The 16,843-nt window shown below is 40.4% G+C and overlaps 1 protein-coding gene across 1 annotated transcript in view; it reads right to left on the bottom strand.

The window, feature by feature from the left end:
* The window catches only part of LOC124804709 (nuclear pore complex protein Nup58-like), a 129,501-nt gene that overhangs the window by 98,626 nt on the left and 14,032 nt on the right, over positions 1-16,843 (bottom strand). Inside the window, exon 2 of the mRNA XM_047264968.1 lies at positions 7,123-8,132. Within this exon, the coding sequence (XP_047120924.1) occupies positions 7,123-8,132 (1,010 nt within the window). The remainder of the gene's footprint in view (positions 1-7,122; positions 8,133-16,843) is intronic.

The following is a 16,843-nucleotide window of genomic DNA, read 5'->3' as shown; positions in this document are numbered from 1 at the left end:
CAAACTGCAATCTGGGCTGGATAAGAACCCTGGATACTCGAATCTTGCTATTGTGTTTTGTTTATTTAATGACAAAATGGTAGAACTCCTTCAGAGTATTATTCCTAGCATAATATCTCAGTATAAATATGCACCTCTGACTTTTGGCGAAGCTGAGTAACCTATCTCTATTTATAAAAAGACGACGAGTCTTTCCTTCTGATCCCATCCAGTAAGTCTCCCCTGACTCCGAGTTCTGGGTGACGTTTCCAAACTTCACCCCTTTTCCTAAACCTCTCCAGTCCTTTTCTTCACCCCTCTTCCTTTTTCTTCATTCCTTGTGGCAGAAAGAGCCACTGGCTCTGAAATACTGCATACGTAAAACCTTTCACTACACGTATGTTCTCCTGCCACTTCCTGGTGAGTAGATTTTTTATATCTATCCAATTACATTATATTACAAAAAGATGTAGTCATATGAAAGACTGTGCATGGCAACAGAATATTTGCAAAAGTACACTATAATGAACTGCATATCCCGGGCTTGAATAGGAGATATTTGTACTTCAATACTTTTTAGAAGAAGTGAACTGATTAAGAATTAACATAGATATTTGACTAGCCTACCAGTGAGCTTATTTTTTCCAGCAAAAAAATAAAATTTTGGATTTTACATATAATTGCTTCATTACATACTTCACAACTTGTATGAATATCAAGACCTCAAATGGAAACCCAGTTCTAAGCAAAGAAGGGAAAGTAGAAAGGTGGAAGGAGTATATAGAGGGACTATACAAGGGCGAGGTACTTGAGGACAATATTATGGAAATGGAAGAGAATGTAGATGAAGATGAAATGGGAGATATGATACTGCGTGAAGAATTTGACAGAGCACTGAAAGGCCTGAGTCGAAACAAGGCCCCGGGAGTAGACAACATTCCATTAGAACTACTGACAGCCTTGAGAGAGCCAGTCCTGACAAAACTACCATCTGGTGAGCAAGATATATGAGGCAGGTGAAATACCCTGATACTTCAAGAAGAATATAATAATTCCAATTCCAAAGAAAGCAGGTGTTGACAGATGCAAAAATTATCGAACTATCAGTTTAATAAGTCACTTAGAGAAAGCTTTTGACAATGTTGACTGGAATACTCTCTTTCAAATTCTGAAGGTGGCAGGGGTAAAATACAGGGAGCAAAAAGCTATTAACAATTTTGTACAGAAACCAGATGGCAGTTATAAGAGTTGAGGGGCATGAAAGGGAAGCAGTAGCTGGGAAGGGAATGAGACAGGTTTGTGGCCTCTCCGCGATGTTATTCAATCTGTATATTGAGCAAGCAGTAAAAGAAACAAAAGAAAAATTCGGAGTAGGTATTAAAATCCAGAGAGAAGTAATAAAAACTTTGAGGTTCGCCGATGACATTGTAATTCTGTGAGACAGCAAAGGATTTAGAAGAGCAGTTGAACGGAATGGATAGTGTCTTGAAAGGAGGGTATAAGATGAACATCAACAAAAATTAGATTAGGAAATGAGACACTTAAAGTAGTAAAGGAGTTTTGCTATTTGGGGAGCAAAATAACTGATGATGGTCGAAGTAGAGAGGATACAGAATGTAGACTGGCAATGGCACGGAATGCGTTTCTGAAGAAGAGAAATTTGTTAACATTGAGCATAGATTGAAGTGTGAGGAAGTCGTTTCTGAAAGTATTTGTATGGAGTGTAGCCATGTATGGAAGTTAAACACGGACGATAAATAGTATGGATAAGAAGAGAATAAAAGCTTTTGAAATGTGGTGCTACAGAAGAATGCTGAAGATTAGATGGGTAGATCACATAACTAATGAGGAGGTATTGAACAGAATAGGGGAGAAGAGGAGTTTGTGGCACAACTTGACTAGAAGAAGGGATCGGTTGGTAGGACATGTCCTGAGGCATCAAGGTATCACCAATTTAGTATTGAAGGACAGTGTGAAGGGTAAAAATCGTAGAGGGAGACCAAGAGATGAATACACTAAGCAGATTCAGAAGGATGTAGGTTGCAGTAGTTACTGGGAGATGAAGAAGCTTGCACAGGATAGAGTAGCATGGAGAGCTGCATCAAACCAGTCTCTGGAATGAAGACCACAACAACAACATATTTCACCAATTTTGGTTCAATAATTCTTAATTTGATGTTACATAAAATCCAGGCTCTAATTACAATAAATTTAAAGTAGTTTTCAAAAAAGTTTTACACACACCTTGGTATATTTCGAGAGGGACCTCTCGTCACTGCAGATGTGACAACCAAAGGTGACTATGCTGTATGGAAGGCAGTTCTTGGTATGGAATGGGTGGCAGCTGTCAAAGTAGAGGTATTGCTGGTGGTTCGTAGGTTCAATATGGACAGAAGTACTGATGTATCCATCTTTGGGGTGAAGGTAAACATATAGAAAGATGGATATTTGGGTTGAGTAGGACCAGCTGAAGCAAATGGGGGAAGAATCTATAGAGGTTCTGGAGGAATGTGGATAGGGAGTCTCCATCCTCAATCTAGATTGCAAAGATGTCACCCTTGAACCTGAACCAGGTGAGGGATTTAGGATTCTGTGTGTTTAGGAAGGTTCCTCTAGATGGTCCATGAATAGGTTGGCATAGGATGGTGCCATATGGGTGCCCATAGCCGTACCCCAGATTTGCCCCCTAGCCCCCCCCCTCCCCCCCCCCCCCCCCACACACACACAGTGGTATTCCGCTGTCCACCAAACCTACAAATGTGCTCCTGCTCGCAACCCCTTACCTCATGGCTCATGTCACTGTAATAGAAATACATGCAAGATCTGTCACATACATCCTCCCACCACCAACTACTCCAGTCCGGCCACAAACATCACCTATTCCATCAAAGGTAGGACTACCTGTGAAACCAGTCATGTGATCTACAAGCTAATCTGCAACAGCTGTGCTGCAGTCTATGTGGGCATGACAGCCAACAAGCTGTCTGTCCGCATGAATCGTCACCAACAAACTGTGGTCAAGAAGCAAGTGGACCACCCTGTTGCTGAGCATGCTGTCCAACATAACACCCGTAATTTCAATGACTGATTCACAGCCTGTGCCATATGGATCCTTCCCAGCTTTTCTGAATTGTGAAGGTGGGAACTCTCCCTGCAATATATCCTACGTTCCCATAACTCTCCTGGCCTCAACCTTCATTAGTCAGTGTCCTCACCCATCCAGCCCCTTCCCTGTTCCCATTCCAGCACTACACAGCTCTCATTCCAGTAATGCACCCAGTACTCTTACTTCTCTCGTTTTCCACTACCTCCCCCCCCCCCCACCATCTCCCCTCAAACTCTTCCCTGCCCTGTGTCTAACCTCCCAACTGCACCTAGCAGCCATACCCTCTCCTCACCTCATCTCATCTCTGCGTGTTCCCCAGCAGCACTTCACTCTCACTCACCTTCACCCTACCATTCCTCCCCTCTCCGTCCCAGCCTCCTCCTTAGCTCCACTCATTTGCCACTCCCATCATGCACTGCTGCTGCTGCTCGCAGTGTGGCTTCAGCTGTCAGAGACTGCAGTCGTGTGTGTGTGTGTGTGTGTGTGTGTGTGTGTGTGTGTGTGTGTGTCATCTATTTGGCCGAAAGCTTATTTGCAACAGTCTTTTTGTTGTGCCTATCTGCAATCAGCATCTCTTCTATATAATGAGTAGAAACTTTCCTTTTCATAATACTATAATAATAACAGAACAATATTCACTGCTAAACGGCCAGTCACTGTACTGGTATATAACAGTTGTCATGCTCAACAGTTTCTAAGTAGCGACAATGCTGTGAGTCCTTGGTTATGCTAGAAAATCTTATACTTGCCCTCCTTTCAATGCTGGTAGACTTCACTTGTATCTGACAAGATTCAAGCCACGAGTTCACAGTTGTAAATGGGCAGTGGCGGAGACTCGTGAGTCAAGTCTCCTAGTGTACAGGAATGGCCAGTTAGAAGATGGCATCAGAGGGCCCAATGGCAAATTTAAAGTGAGTATACAGAGGAATGACACAATTTTAGAGACTTCACTGGTCTCATACAGATGTGATTTGATGTATATACGCTGAAGCAACAGCTCAAAATTTGTAACAAGGCTGAGAATCGAACCCGGGTCTCCTGCTTACTGGAGAGCCTCGGTAATTTTGTTCATGTGTAAGGGGGAATTTAAAGTATACTGAGGCAACAGTGAGAATCTGGATCAATGAAGGAGTAGTGCCAGGGTAATCTGTGCAGTTGTGCTAACCACTGTGCCAAGGTGGCTTAATGGCTAGTCCATCTGCCTAGTAAGCAGCAGAAGACCCATGTTCAATTCCCAGCTTTGGTACAAATTTTCACCTGCTGCTTCAGTCTATATACATCAGAGTATACAATGCTCATTTCTGAGCTCTACACGTTCTGCATGTCGGCAAGTGGGCTACGGTGGTATGGGGTTGTGCCAGTGGGGTGGGTAGGTGAGAGAGAGGTGGGTGGCAGAAAGAGGGGTTGGGGTGTGTATGTAACAGCTTGAGGGGTGGCAACAGGTTTGCTGGCTAGGAATGTGAGAAGGGAAAAAAAGGGGGGGGGGGGGGATGGCAGGGGTATGGGCTAGGCATGTGATCCATGAGTACCAGAGCCTGTGGGGTGCAGCACACAATGGAGGTGGCATGGAGGCCTAGATTGGGAGGTGGTAACAGACATATGAAGAGGAAACTGTTGGGCAGAGGTTGTGGGACCAACTGGTTAAGGGAGATTGAGGCCAGGACAGTTACAGGGCCAAAGAATGCAATGCAAGGATAACTCCAATCTGCGTAGTTCAGAAAAGCTGGTGGTGAAAGAAGGGTCAGGGTAGCCCAAGGTGTGAAGAAGCCAGTGAATGTGACCTGCTGTTCTCAACTGAGTGTTGTACCATTAGGTGGCCAAATCTGTTCTTGGCCACAGTTTGGTGGTGGCCATTCATTTCAATGGACAACTGGTTGGTCATCACATTGACATACAAAACTGTGAACTGATTGCAGACAGCTGGTATATGACGTGGTTGCTTTGACATGTGGCCTGGATTCTGACAGCAAAAGCCTGAGACAGGGTTGGAGTAGGAAGTGGTGGGTGGGTGGACTGCGCAGGTGTTGCTTGAGTCTTTCACAGGGATATGATTCTGTTACAAGAGGTTGGGAATGATGTAGGAATGGACCAGGATGTTTCGTAGGTTGGGTTGGTGATAGAATACTATTTTATTAGGGGCAGGAAGGGTCTTGGGTAGGACCTCCCTCATACCTGGGTACAATGATAAATAATCAAAGCCCTGGCGAAGGACATGGTGCAGTTCTTCCAGTCCAGAGGGATTTTTTTTTTTTTTGGGGGGGGGGGGGGCATTCCTTCCTAGTTGATTCTTAATCCAATGTCCCCACACTCTCTACTCAACAACTCACCTCGCTCTGTCTAGTCACCCCCATCCAATTCCCTTCTTCCAGTCATCCATTCTTCCCATATTCCAAGGCAGCAAACCTGTTGCCTACCTCCATGCTGCTAGCTACCCACCCCCAGTCCCGGCTTCTCTCTCTCTCTCTCTCTCTCTCTCTACCTTCCCCACCCGCCAACCACCACACCATCGTCCACCTGCCAAAATGCAATTGCAGAATTGTGTGGTAAGCTGGCACAATGTAGGTGCACAGAGTGTGTGTGTGTGTGTGTGTGTTCGTTTGTTTGGGGGAGGGGGCTTAATCTGAAAAAGAATACCTGAGAGATGAACTACCCTGCTCAAGCTCTTGGTTACATGTCTTAAGGATTGCTTAGCATCTTCACTACATTGCACACTACTTTTATGCATTACATTGTTTTAATGCAAAGTAAAACTGACCTCAACACAAAGTGGTTTGAACAAACACAAAGTGGTTTGAACACTGCTGTGCTTTACTAGGTATGGTTCTATTTTAGGTGGTACCCTCTTACCTTCCTTCAATCTGTGCAACTGACTTTCCCGGCCAGTAATATGGTGACCTACAGTTCAACAGGGGCTCTCAACCATGGCACAACTTAGCAATTTTTACATATACAACTCATTGTCACAGATGGAAGTAGTGATAAGAGATAGAAGAAGACAAAGATTTGACACCCAAATCTTTAGAGCTGTAATTTGGCAGATATTCACTTCACCACCAAGTCAAATTCAATTATAATTTTCCTTACAATTAAATAAAAGTATGTATGATACTGACTGCAATACATCATCAGTTCCACATTTTTACATTATTACATATTTCATTCAATTGAGAGAAGTAATCTAGAAACGTGACTGTTGCACTACTTCAATGTTCTCAAAATGTGTGATGCAAGTGCTGAGAGGTTACAACTACTCAGGCAAAGAATGGCTCTTTTATGGTTCCAGGTAGATGATCAAGAGCCTGTTGTTCCACCAGATTCAAGAAAGGAGTAAGGGGGATTATTTTTACCATCAACAGTCAACAGTGCTGAAACATGATGTACTGAATAGGACCAAGAGCCTTACAAATGCGGGACCCAGCTTCCCCACTAGAATTCAATTATTATTTTGGGTGTTGTTGAAAATGAACATGAGCAATAATGTTATTTTTTCTGTGTAACACCTTCAGTGGCAGCAGGTGAGATATGTCAAACAGAATCTAGTTTGCAATGCGTCAATCGTGATTTCACAACTTCCTTTTGGTAACTTCTGCTGAGCTCACAGGACTCTGCAAGGGCATTATCATTAAAATTAAATGATAATGGGGAACGAAACTGGCTGAAATGTGGTAATGTACAGCTCTCATTGTAACAGATATGTGAACATTTCTAACGATATTATCATTGCATCACTATTCTGTGTCTGTCATAATATTTATTCTATGTCTCTAAGACTTATATTCTGCTACTTTAAATGACTTAGCTTTTTGTTTGATCCATAATAGGTGTCTGCAGTTCAAAGAACAAAAACCTTACTTTTACTGACTGCAATACATCATCAGTTCCACATTTTTACATTATTACTAAACTATAATGTTCTTAAGTACATACAAAATTTTTATATTAATATATCCATTATTTAAAAGTGGCATCCATTAAAATATTTAATAATTTACTGGAAATATTATAATGATGTCTTTACAAAAACTGAGTCCAATTACCTGTTATACTACTGGCTAGACCTTTGCTCTGTGTTGTGTCAAGACCACCTAGACCAATGGAAGGTGCAGAACTAGTTGTGGTTGCTGTGCTGGTGGTAGGTTTTGTAAATGAAGTAAATAAGCTGCTAGATGCCGTTGCCGTACTACCAAAAGCTGGTAGTGTTAATCCAGATGTAGTTGTTGCAGTTGCTGCTGTGGCAAAAAGTCCCGCTGGCTTTGTTGTTGCTGTGCCAATACCAAAGCCTAGGCTTGTACTTGTTGTAGTAGGTGTACTAAAGAGGTTACTTGAGGTAGGGGTAGCTAACAAGGAAGACCCAAATGGCTGTGATTGTGTTGCTGGAGTGCCAAATGCTGTCCCAGCTGTTGCTGTTGTAGCTGCTGCTGCAAGAGTACCAATTCCTGCTGTTGTTCCTGGTGCTGCTGCTGCTGTAGTAGACGATGCTCCAAAGGCAAAACCACCAGAACCAAAAGCTGGAGTAGGAGCAGCTGAAGTCGTCACCTGACTACCAAAAGATAAAGGAATTGGGGCCGCGGTAGTTGTCAGAGTAGTAAATGCCAATGTTGGTTGGCTAGTTGTTGCAGGTGTTCCAAATTGAGCTGGAGCAGAGGAGGACGGAGTGGCAAAGAGTGCTGCGCTTCCAAAAGTAAGCCCTGTCTGAGTTGTAGTGGTGGGAGTTCCAAAATTAATTGTGGGCTGTGCAGATGACGCTGGAGTCCCAAATGGCAATGTAGATGCTGCAGTTGGTTGGGATTGTTGGGTAGTTGGTGTCCCAAATGAAAGACCAGTTGTGGCTTGTGCTCCAAACGTAAGTCCTGATGCTTGGGTAGTAGGTGTCCCGAATGTTAATCCTGAAGCCTGTGTAGTTGTTGCAGTTCCAAACAAACCAGTATTCTGTGTAGCACCAGGAGTGCCAAATGTTATTCCTGAAGTTGCATTTGCCTGCTGCGGTGTTCCAAAAAGAGAGCTAGTCGTAGTTGCAGTTCCAAGGCCAAAAGCTGGTGTAGATGGTCTGGAAAAAAGAACAACAGTTAAATGAAAACTTTGCTAAATAAATTTTCCACAAAATAGTAGGGAAGTTACAAGAAGACTTACACACACAGTTTTATCTTAGTATTGTATGATAAAATTAATAAATCCAGATAACAAAAAATTAAAAACATGTAAATAACAGTATTATCAAGTGATTAAATATTCCTTTCCCTTTGCCTGAAGCAATTTAGAGAAAAGGGTAACTGGACAGAGATTTGGACCCCACTCCTGAATGTGAATCTACAAGTACAGCACTTTACCATCATGACACATCTGTACTACACTGGCTTGAAAAATAACATAAGATTTTTGATTTCATAAGACTACTTGCTGGGCAAAACAAAATTTACACTCATACCACACCACCTCAGCTAATTTTCAATATAAGAATCCACCCATCTTTCAGCATTGGCTGACTTTGCAAATGCTCTCTTTGTAGAATACTGGTATTGGAAAAACACTGCCAGCCATGGTTTACTTATGAACGCTGCAACTGTTCCGAGCGGTACATGAAATATGTAACACATCTGTTAATGAAGTCATAGCAACTGGATGTCCAGTACGTTGTTAATATGAGAGGCTGATGGCTTGCAGCAAAGAAGTTGCTCCCCATATACTATTAACATTTCAGCATTAATATTAACACCACTTTGGTTTATTCCTTACACACACACACACACACACACACACACACACACACACACACACACACACACAGGTGCACATGTTTCACAATTTCCTATACTTATTCTAGAATGACGAATGACGTTTTTTTCTAAATATGGCTGGCACAGTGGATCTTCTGTGTGTACACTAACTGAGTTGCTTGATGTACTCATATGATCCATTGATTAGGATTGCCAAAGGAATGTGTGAGGATAACTGATAATGTAATGCAATTGTAGCCATCATTTTAGACAGCTAAATTGCATAAAATAGACAGGCTGTCCATAAAAGAATGTCTTTCTTATAAATTTTAATAGTATCAACTATCGTCTTTGTAGAGCATTGGTTGAAGGTCACAATTAAAGAATAACTCAAACAGTTTCAGATAAGTGCATGCATGAGTACTGTTTTGTTGTTTCCAGTTTTCCGCACCACATATACAAAATGGTGGCCCCTGAGTGTAAAGTGCTTTGTGTTCTGCAGTTTGCTAAGTGTGAATCTATAATTTCAGTTCAACTCATGTTTCTTTTCAAGTTTAACTGGATCCCCCATGTTGCAGAAACATTGGCTAATGGTACAGTCAATTCGAAATTACTTGATGTGTGTGTAAATGCGAAAGCACAGGATGACCAAAAGTGTCTGAAGAGGATGTTGACCATGTCAGGGTATCTTACTTTCACAGTCCCAAGATGTCTGTTCGGAAAGCAAGTCCTGAGCTTCAGTTGCCAAAGACAAAAGTGCACAAGGTTTTAAGAAAACATTTACACATGCCCATAATGTTACAGTTGGTGCATGCTTTACTAGAAAACTATTGTGTATGTTACAAATTTGCAAGTGAAGTGTTACAGTGGGAAAACGACTTTCTTGACTGTGTGGTGATCAGTGATGGTACAAGTTTTCACGTAACTAGGTAAGGTAAGTACTCATTATATTCATATCTGGGGTCAGAACATCCTTATGAACCTGTTTAACATCAGAGATTCCCCAAAAATTTTAATGTTTTCTGTGCTTTTTTAACTGTAGCTACAGTACCAAAGGTTGCTTATCTGGATATGTTGCAAGAGTGACTCTTTCACCAATTAAAAGGTAACCCTGAAAACTCTATTTACCACATAGATTAAACCACTCCCAAGTGGCATCTCTTTGTACAAGAGTGACTGAAAGTCCCTGACCAGTGGATTGGTCATAATGGTCAATAGGACAGAGCTCCTTTCTGCTGGCCTACACATTCACCTAACCTCACACCATGTGATTTTTTTTTCTTTGGGACTTTATAAAAGAATGTGTCCTGATGGTCTGTCAAAGTTGAGACAAAGAATTGCAGAGGCTGTTCTTCCATTGCTTCATAAGTGTTAAAGTGTGGGAAGAACTGGATTTTAGGTTGGTAATGTGCCGTGTAACTGAACATGTACATACTGAACATTTGTAAGAAAAACTAGATCAGTTTACCTTAAATTTGATGTACAACTTGTTGTTAATGGTTTAAGTTCAACAGTTATAATATACCACTGAAACTGGAACACACTTTCATGGAGCAGGGGGATTTCCTGTCTCTACCAGGTTATCCCCAGGGCTCATCCAGAAGGCAACAGTTGCATGCCTGATCCCCAAAGGTTGATCAGGTCTAGGAGTCACAGTGCTGCCGAACCAGGGGCCAAATTGCTACAATATCAACATGACAACATTATAGCATCATGAAGTTTCAAAATTGTGGTGTGGTTTGGACCCAAGGAGATGTTATTTAAGACAATGTAGTATTAGTTGGAGGTGATTTTAATCCACTGCATATAGACTGGAAATCTATACATTTTCTGCAGTTAGTATGGACAGATATGTCTTGTGAAGTACTTTTGAACATGTTTTACAAAAACAGTCTTCAACCGCTAGTGTGACAGCCCACATGAAATGGAAATATTTTAGACCTTGTAGCTTCAAACATGCCTGACATTATTGACAGTGTCAGTATAGACACAGGGATTAGTGATGATATCATCATAGTGATGATGTTTACTAAAGTTAACACATTCATCATCATTTACATTAGAAAAAGGAGATCAGTAGTTGTTAGCACCCAGTATTTTCTTCCATTGTCTTGTTTCCTTATCTGCTTTTGCTAGCAAAGTATTGTGGGGTTCTTTTTTTGTTTGTTCTGCATTTAAAACTTAGTGTAAACCAAGAAGGCATTTTTTCTTTAATTGTAATAAAATGTGTTCAAATTGACTGTTAGTTCTTTCCTGCCAACTGCAGGGCGCTACACACGCGTCATGCAATAGCGACTTATGATCTTGATGGTCTATGGGCCTCTTCAACAGTCTCATGGTGAGTTACATTAAGCATTAAAGAAGTGCAAAAAGTGTGCCAATCAGCAGCCTTAAAAATCCAAGGCAGAGCGATTCAGCTGAGTACTGGTGTGGGGGATAAAATGATCACATAGTAGACACTATCCTGAAGTTCATCATAAATCTTCCATCAAAGAAAGGAGTAAACCAAGGCTAAACACCATGTTGTCATCAGCTGAAATGGATCCACATGTTGTACAGGGTAGAGCAGAGCAACTGATTTATTTGAATTTGGGCCCCTGAAGCAACTGTTGTTCTGCGGGGGAGGGGAGGGGGGGTAGGCACATTCGAGAAGGTAGGGCTGCTTTTCTTACAGTCGTTTAGTAATCACTCATTCTATGAGGTGGATCCTTCATGAAGAACTAATACCCCCAACTGATACCCCAAACAACTTCATCAGCACTCCATATATGCACAGAGTGTGTTTTTTTCAGTGACTTCTGACCATTACATCCACACGATTGAAGAGTTTACCTGCCAACATTCAATGAGATGGTTGTGTGAGATGTACAGTTCCAGCAGACCAATGCCATGCCACACACCCTGCGTATGTCACAGATTGTTTTGCGGCCATGCTTCCCAGGATGCCTCATCTCCTTGAGGGGAGATTTGCACTGGCCAGCAAGGTCACCTAATTTCTAAAATCATGTTTTTACAACGATCAACCTACAACTCTGGCTTACCTGAAGAACAACATTCGTCAAGATATTGCCAACATACCCATTGATATGCGTCAAAGAGTTGAAGGAAACTTCCGAGTTTTATTAAGACACTGTATTGAGATGCCATCTGCTTGATATCATCATTAAAATTCTGCAAAATGCTTCACTTTGGAGGTATTTGTATTCCTTTTTGCCTGCTTCTTTTACTCCTTTTTTATATTTTCTCCGGTCATCAATTAAATTCAATATATCCACTGTTACCCAAGTATTTCTACTATCCCTCATCTTTTTACCTACTTGATCCTCTGCTTCCTTCACTATTTCATCTCTCAAAGCTACCCATCCTCCTTCTACTGTACTTCTTTCCCCTGTTCTTGTCAATCGATCCCTAATGCTCTCTCTGAAACTCTCTATAACCTCTGGCTCTTTCAGTTTATTCACGTCCCATCTCCTTAAATTCCTACCTTTTTGCAGTTTCTTCTGTTTTAATATACAGTTCATAACCAATAGATTGTGGTCAGAGTCCACACCTGCCCCTGGAAATGTCTTACAATTTAAAACCTGGTTCCTAAATCTCTGTCTTACCGTTAATTATCTATCTGAAACCTTCCAGCGTCTCCAGGCCCCTTCCGTGTATACAACCTTCTTTCATGATTCTTAAACCAAGTGTTAATTATGATTAAATTATGCTCTGTGCAAAATTCTACCAGGTGGCTTCCTCTTTCAATCCTTACCCGCATTCCATATTCACCTACTACTTTTCCTTCTCTTCCTTTTCCTGCTATTGAATTCCAGTCCCCCATGACCACTAAATTTTCGTCTCCCTTCACTATCTGAATAATTTCTTTTATCTCATCATACATTTGTTCAATCACTTCGTCATCTGCGGAGCTAGTTGGCATATAAACTTGTACTACAGTGGTGGGTGTGGGCTTCATGTCTATCTTGGCTACAATAATGTGCTCACTGTGCTGTTCGTAAAAGCTTACCCGTGCTCCTATTTTTTTTATTCATTATTAAACCTACTCCTGCATTATCCCTATTTGATTTTGTATTTATAACCCTGTATTCACCTGGTCATAAGCCTTGTTCCTCCTGCCTCTGAACTTCACTAATTCCCACTATATCTAACTTTAGCCTATCCATTTCCCTTTTTAATTTTCTAAACTACCTGTCCAATTAAGGGATCTGACATTCCACGCTTCGATCCATAAAACACCAGTTTCGTTTCTCCTGATAATAATGTTCTCCTGAGTAGTCCCATATCTGCATTACTTTTTTTGGGAAAAAAAATGATTTCTAAATAAGCTAGTTGCATTTACTCATCTTGGACTAAAATAAGTGGGGGAGAAATTATTCAGGATCAGAGGTCCAGATTTAAAAATGGTTTTTCTAATATGTTACAACTGTTTTTGGTCTCGGAGCTGCCAAATAAAGGGTTATGGACATTAAAATCATCCAGTAAAACAAAGGGCGGGGCTAAAGAGGAGATGAAATTGATGATCTCCCAATATGCCGCATCACCCGTAGGAGGGATGGGATATATATGTCGCAAGGGCGATTCCTATATTGTACACACTCTCATAGCATCTTTCAGCGTTTATTATGTCCTTATAATAGGCAGGTAATTAAGTACAGAACCAAGTTTCTTGAAGAGCTATGCAAACCACTGAGCAAAGTGAGAGCAAGTGTTCCTGTTCATCAGGGCAGTGACAACAACCATTACCAATTATGGTAGTAAGAAAAGGTTAGAATTGTTAATCACAATTTGATTTGGCTTAACACCACCTACTAGCTACGATCCACAAGCATGATTCTGATAGCAGTGGAGGGGGAAATCCTGCGAAGTCAGGGTTGCCAGTTTTGCTGTCACCTGGGTCCAGCTGCCAGAGACTGTGGTCGTGTATGTGTGTGTGTGTGTGTGTGTGTGTGTTGTCTATCTTTTGAAATAAGCCTTTGTGTTAAGGCACTCTGATGAGGCTGCTGGACCCCTACAGCGATCAGTGTGATTCAACCTGACCCACTCCAGCTGGAGTCTCTTCCCATGGGTGCCATCCTGTCTAAGCAACAGCCCATGCATTGCTGTCCAGAATTCTCTTGTGCCCACATAATATAGACACATACTTCTGGGCAGTCTTTGGGAGGAAACAATGCAGGCATCAACAGTGTGTTCCTTGCATGGTTGGGGGACTGTAATTGTGTAGGTACCTGATGACACTCCATGTAGGACTGGCTGCCATGCTGGGTATCAGGCTTAGAACATAAGTAAGATAGACTGCACATAACTTCATTACAATGTAATCAACATCTAAGTCATGCGACACAGGACAAGAAACCAAGTTTATGTGGTTGCATGCACAGCCTATACATATTTGCAGGTGACTTCTGGAATAATGTTCAATTTATCTTAACTGCAGTATTTTCAGTTCGGGTTTCTTTATTACAGAGGTGAAATTTTGCAGGGCATTTTACACATCAAAAGATATGTGAAAGGAAGTAGCCTACTATTCTGTTCCATGGGTAAAGAGGTTTTAAAAATGCAAAAAGATTTGTGAAGCCATTTTTCGAGACTAAGTCAACATATTTACAGGATGAAGCAAAGGAGTAATGTTGTCACAAAGCAAATGCGAACAGTCTTTTCTAATTGATAGTATTTATTTCTGTTTAAATATCATGAAGTGAATGATAAGGGACATTATACTCTATATCTCATTAAAATAAATGCGAAAATTTATGAATATTAACCACAAGGTCTTTAGTTTTTTCTGTTTAGTATCATAACTTGTTTTCACTGTTTGACTGGTTGCAGTTTTCCCGTTGATGAAATACGAAGGAATGTTTAGGGAGTCACTCTGAAAATGGAGAATTTTAAACCAAACTTCTACACAATGACAAAGAGCATACATTTTTCACCAGCAGTTTCAACATTAAGAGCTTTGGTTTACTAGAAGAGAACTGAACCAAGGTGTTGTACCATCAATTTTTGACTTTTTTCAGCACTTTGCATCTAAAGGAGAAAAGAGGAAACCACCAGCTAAGACAAATGGCCATTATTTACTACAGAAAACTAAGTATTCTCATCAACATGACTAATGAGAACTAGTTTCAATCACTTAAACATGTAATTTCATTCCATTTGGAACTACATTTAGCACAATTTTGGATTAGTTTTTATAAAAATCTACGTAGAAACATCATGACTAGTATTACTGAATAATATTTGTTGTCACCAGAGCACTACTAGTTACTGATTCAAAATGGAAGTACTGTAGCCCCTATGATTTTTGTTGCTAGTAGTTAATGTTAAATTTATGTTCAGAATAAGCACAGAAAATTTTGTGAACATATTGCTTTTTTAGTCCCATGGTCAGCAACTAAATAAGGCATGAAACTCAGAAAATCACATGTATAGGTTTATGACAAGAAATAAAACAACTAATTTAGTGGAAGTTTCTAGAAATAGGCTTGAAGAAACTAAGGAGAATTTACATTTACTAATGTAAAACTGCCACCATTTAGTAAACAAATCCAGTACTGCTGAAACACTGCTGTCAGATTTAAAATGAAAGCAGCGGATTACTGGAAACAATTACACGTTTTTTGTCTTATTACCTACACAAAGCTGCAAATGTTAAAGAGTTCTACAGAGTAATTAATAGTGCTTCATTGGTAACTGTTTTGTGTGTATACATTTAGTCTTTCAAACAGACAAGTATCTGAGCTTGACAGCAGTAATCTACACCTATTATATACTTATGACAATTACTGTAAACGGGGATTTTTGTACAAATAAGTTGTGTGCATATTTCCATTTTTGTCCAAATATATTTTTCATGTCATAGTAAAAACCGTTCCTTTTCTTTTTTTAGAATCTTCTTCTAGTGGTTGCCCAGCATCAAAAGGAAAAATTTACCTTTGTCTACTCTTATTTTTTAAGCCACGCCTATAACAAAGTCAGAAGTTTTTTCTTTTTTTCATTAATGCTTCACCACATCCCACTACCTTACAAAAACTGTACCAAGGAGTATATGGTAAACCAGGGTTCAGCACAGAAGCAAAAACTGCAATGATCCTGAAATGATACCATATGGCTGTCATGAACATGACAGTTGTTTCTCACGGTAGATGAAGTTTCTCATGATAGATGAAATGCTCATTAGAATACACACAGAATGACTTCTGGGTTCACAGGAATGTAATATTTTTTGAAAGACAAAATGTTCATCAGTCACTGTAGAAATTATTTATTTTACTATTGCAATTTCAGCCCCTGGGTCATTATCAAGTCCTACATCAAAAGCTAAAAAATATACAAAAAGTGAAGCAAGTGAGTATAGACAGCTGCACAATCATGCCACCAGACAGTAAAACATTACAAGAAATGATGAAAATAACACCTCATTTACATTTCTCTTCAGCACAGGTCAGTATTAAAAACCTCTGACATGTATACCCATCATCTTCAGAACTAAGCTTTCTGAATGTAGGAATACAGTGGCATCAAAAGAGTGCAAAACTCTGTATGTTGTGGAAATTATTTAAATTATGTGAACTGTTACCCTGTTAACATCCTTAACACAAACTGCTATAAATCAATGTTCTAAACACTGTTTCCATGTGAACTGGGGTCACTGGTGTGAAAATACATTCACAATTCAATTTTCTCTGCACTTATCAGAAATAGTACAGTCCAGCAATAACAACTCTAAGCTTCATATCATAACATTGTTTCCAATCTGTTGGCAGCACACAGCTTTTCATGTGACAATTTGGCCGTAAGGTACAAGGAGACAGTTTACAGAAATTTATAAGGGAGTGGGATTAAACTACATATCTCATCTGTCCTAAAGATCTTACAGAGGCTTGCGTACTGATACAGAACATGGCAACAGTAATCTTACATATCATTTTCTCTGCATATACATTGCAAATGATTAAAAATATAGAAGGAGCAAAATGCTTGCCCAATGAAACAGCCAACAGAGCAGCACAGCAAACAGAAAATACATGATGATGATGACATG

This window comes from Schistocerca piceifrons, chromosome 7, assembly GCF_021461385.2.
Source record: "Schistocerca piceifrons isolate TAMUIC-IGC-003096 chromosome 7, iqSchPice1.1, whole genome shotgun sequence".
Lineage (NCBI taxonomy): Eukaryota > Metazoa > Arthropoda > Insecta > Orthoptera > Acrididae > Schistocerca > Schistocerca piceifrons.
This window is presented reverse-complemented; position numbering and strand designations above follow the sequence as displayed.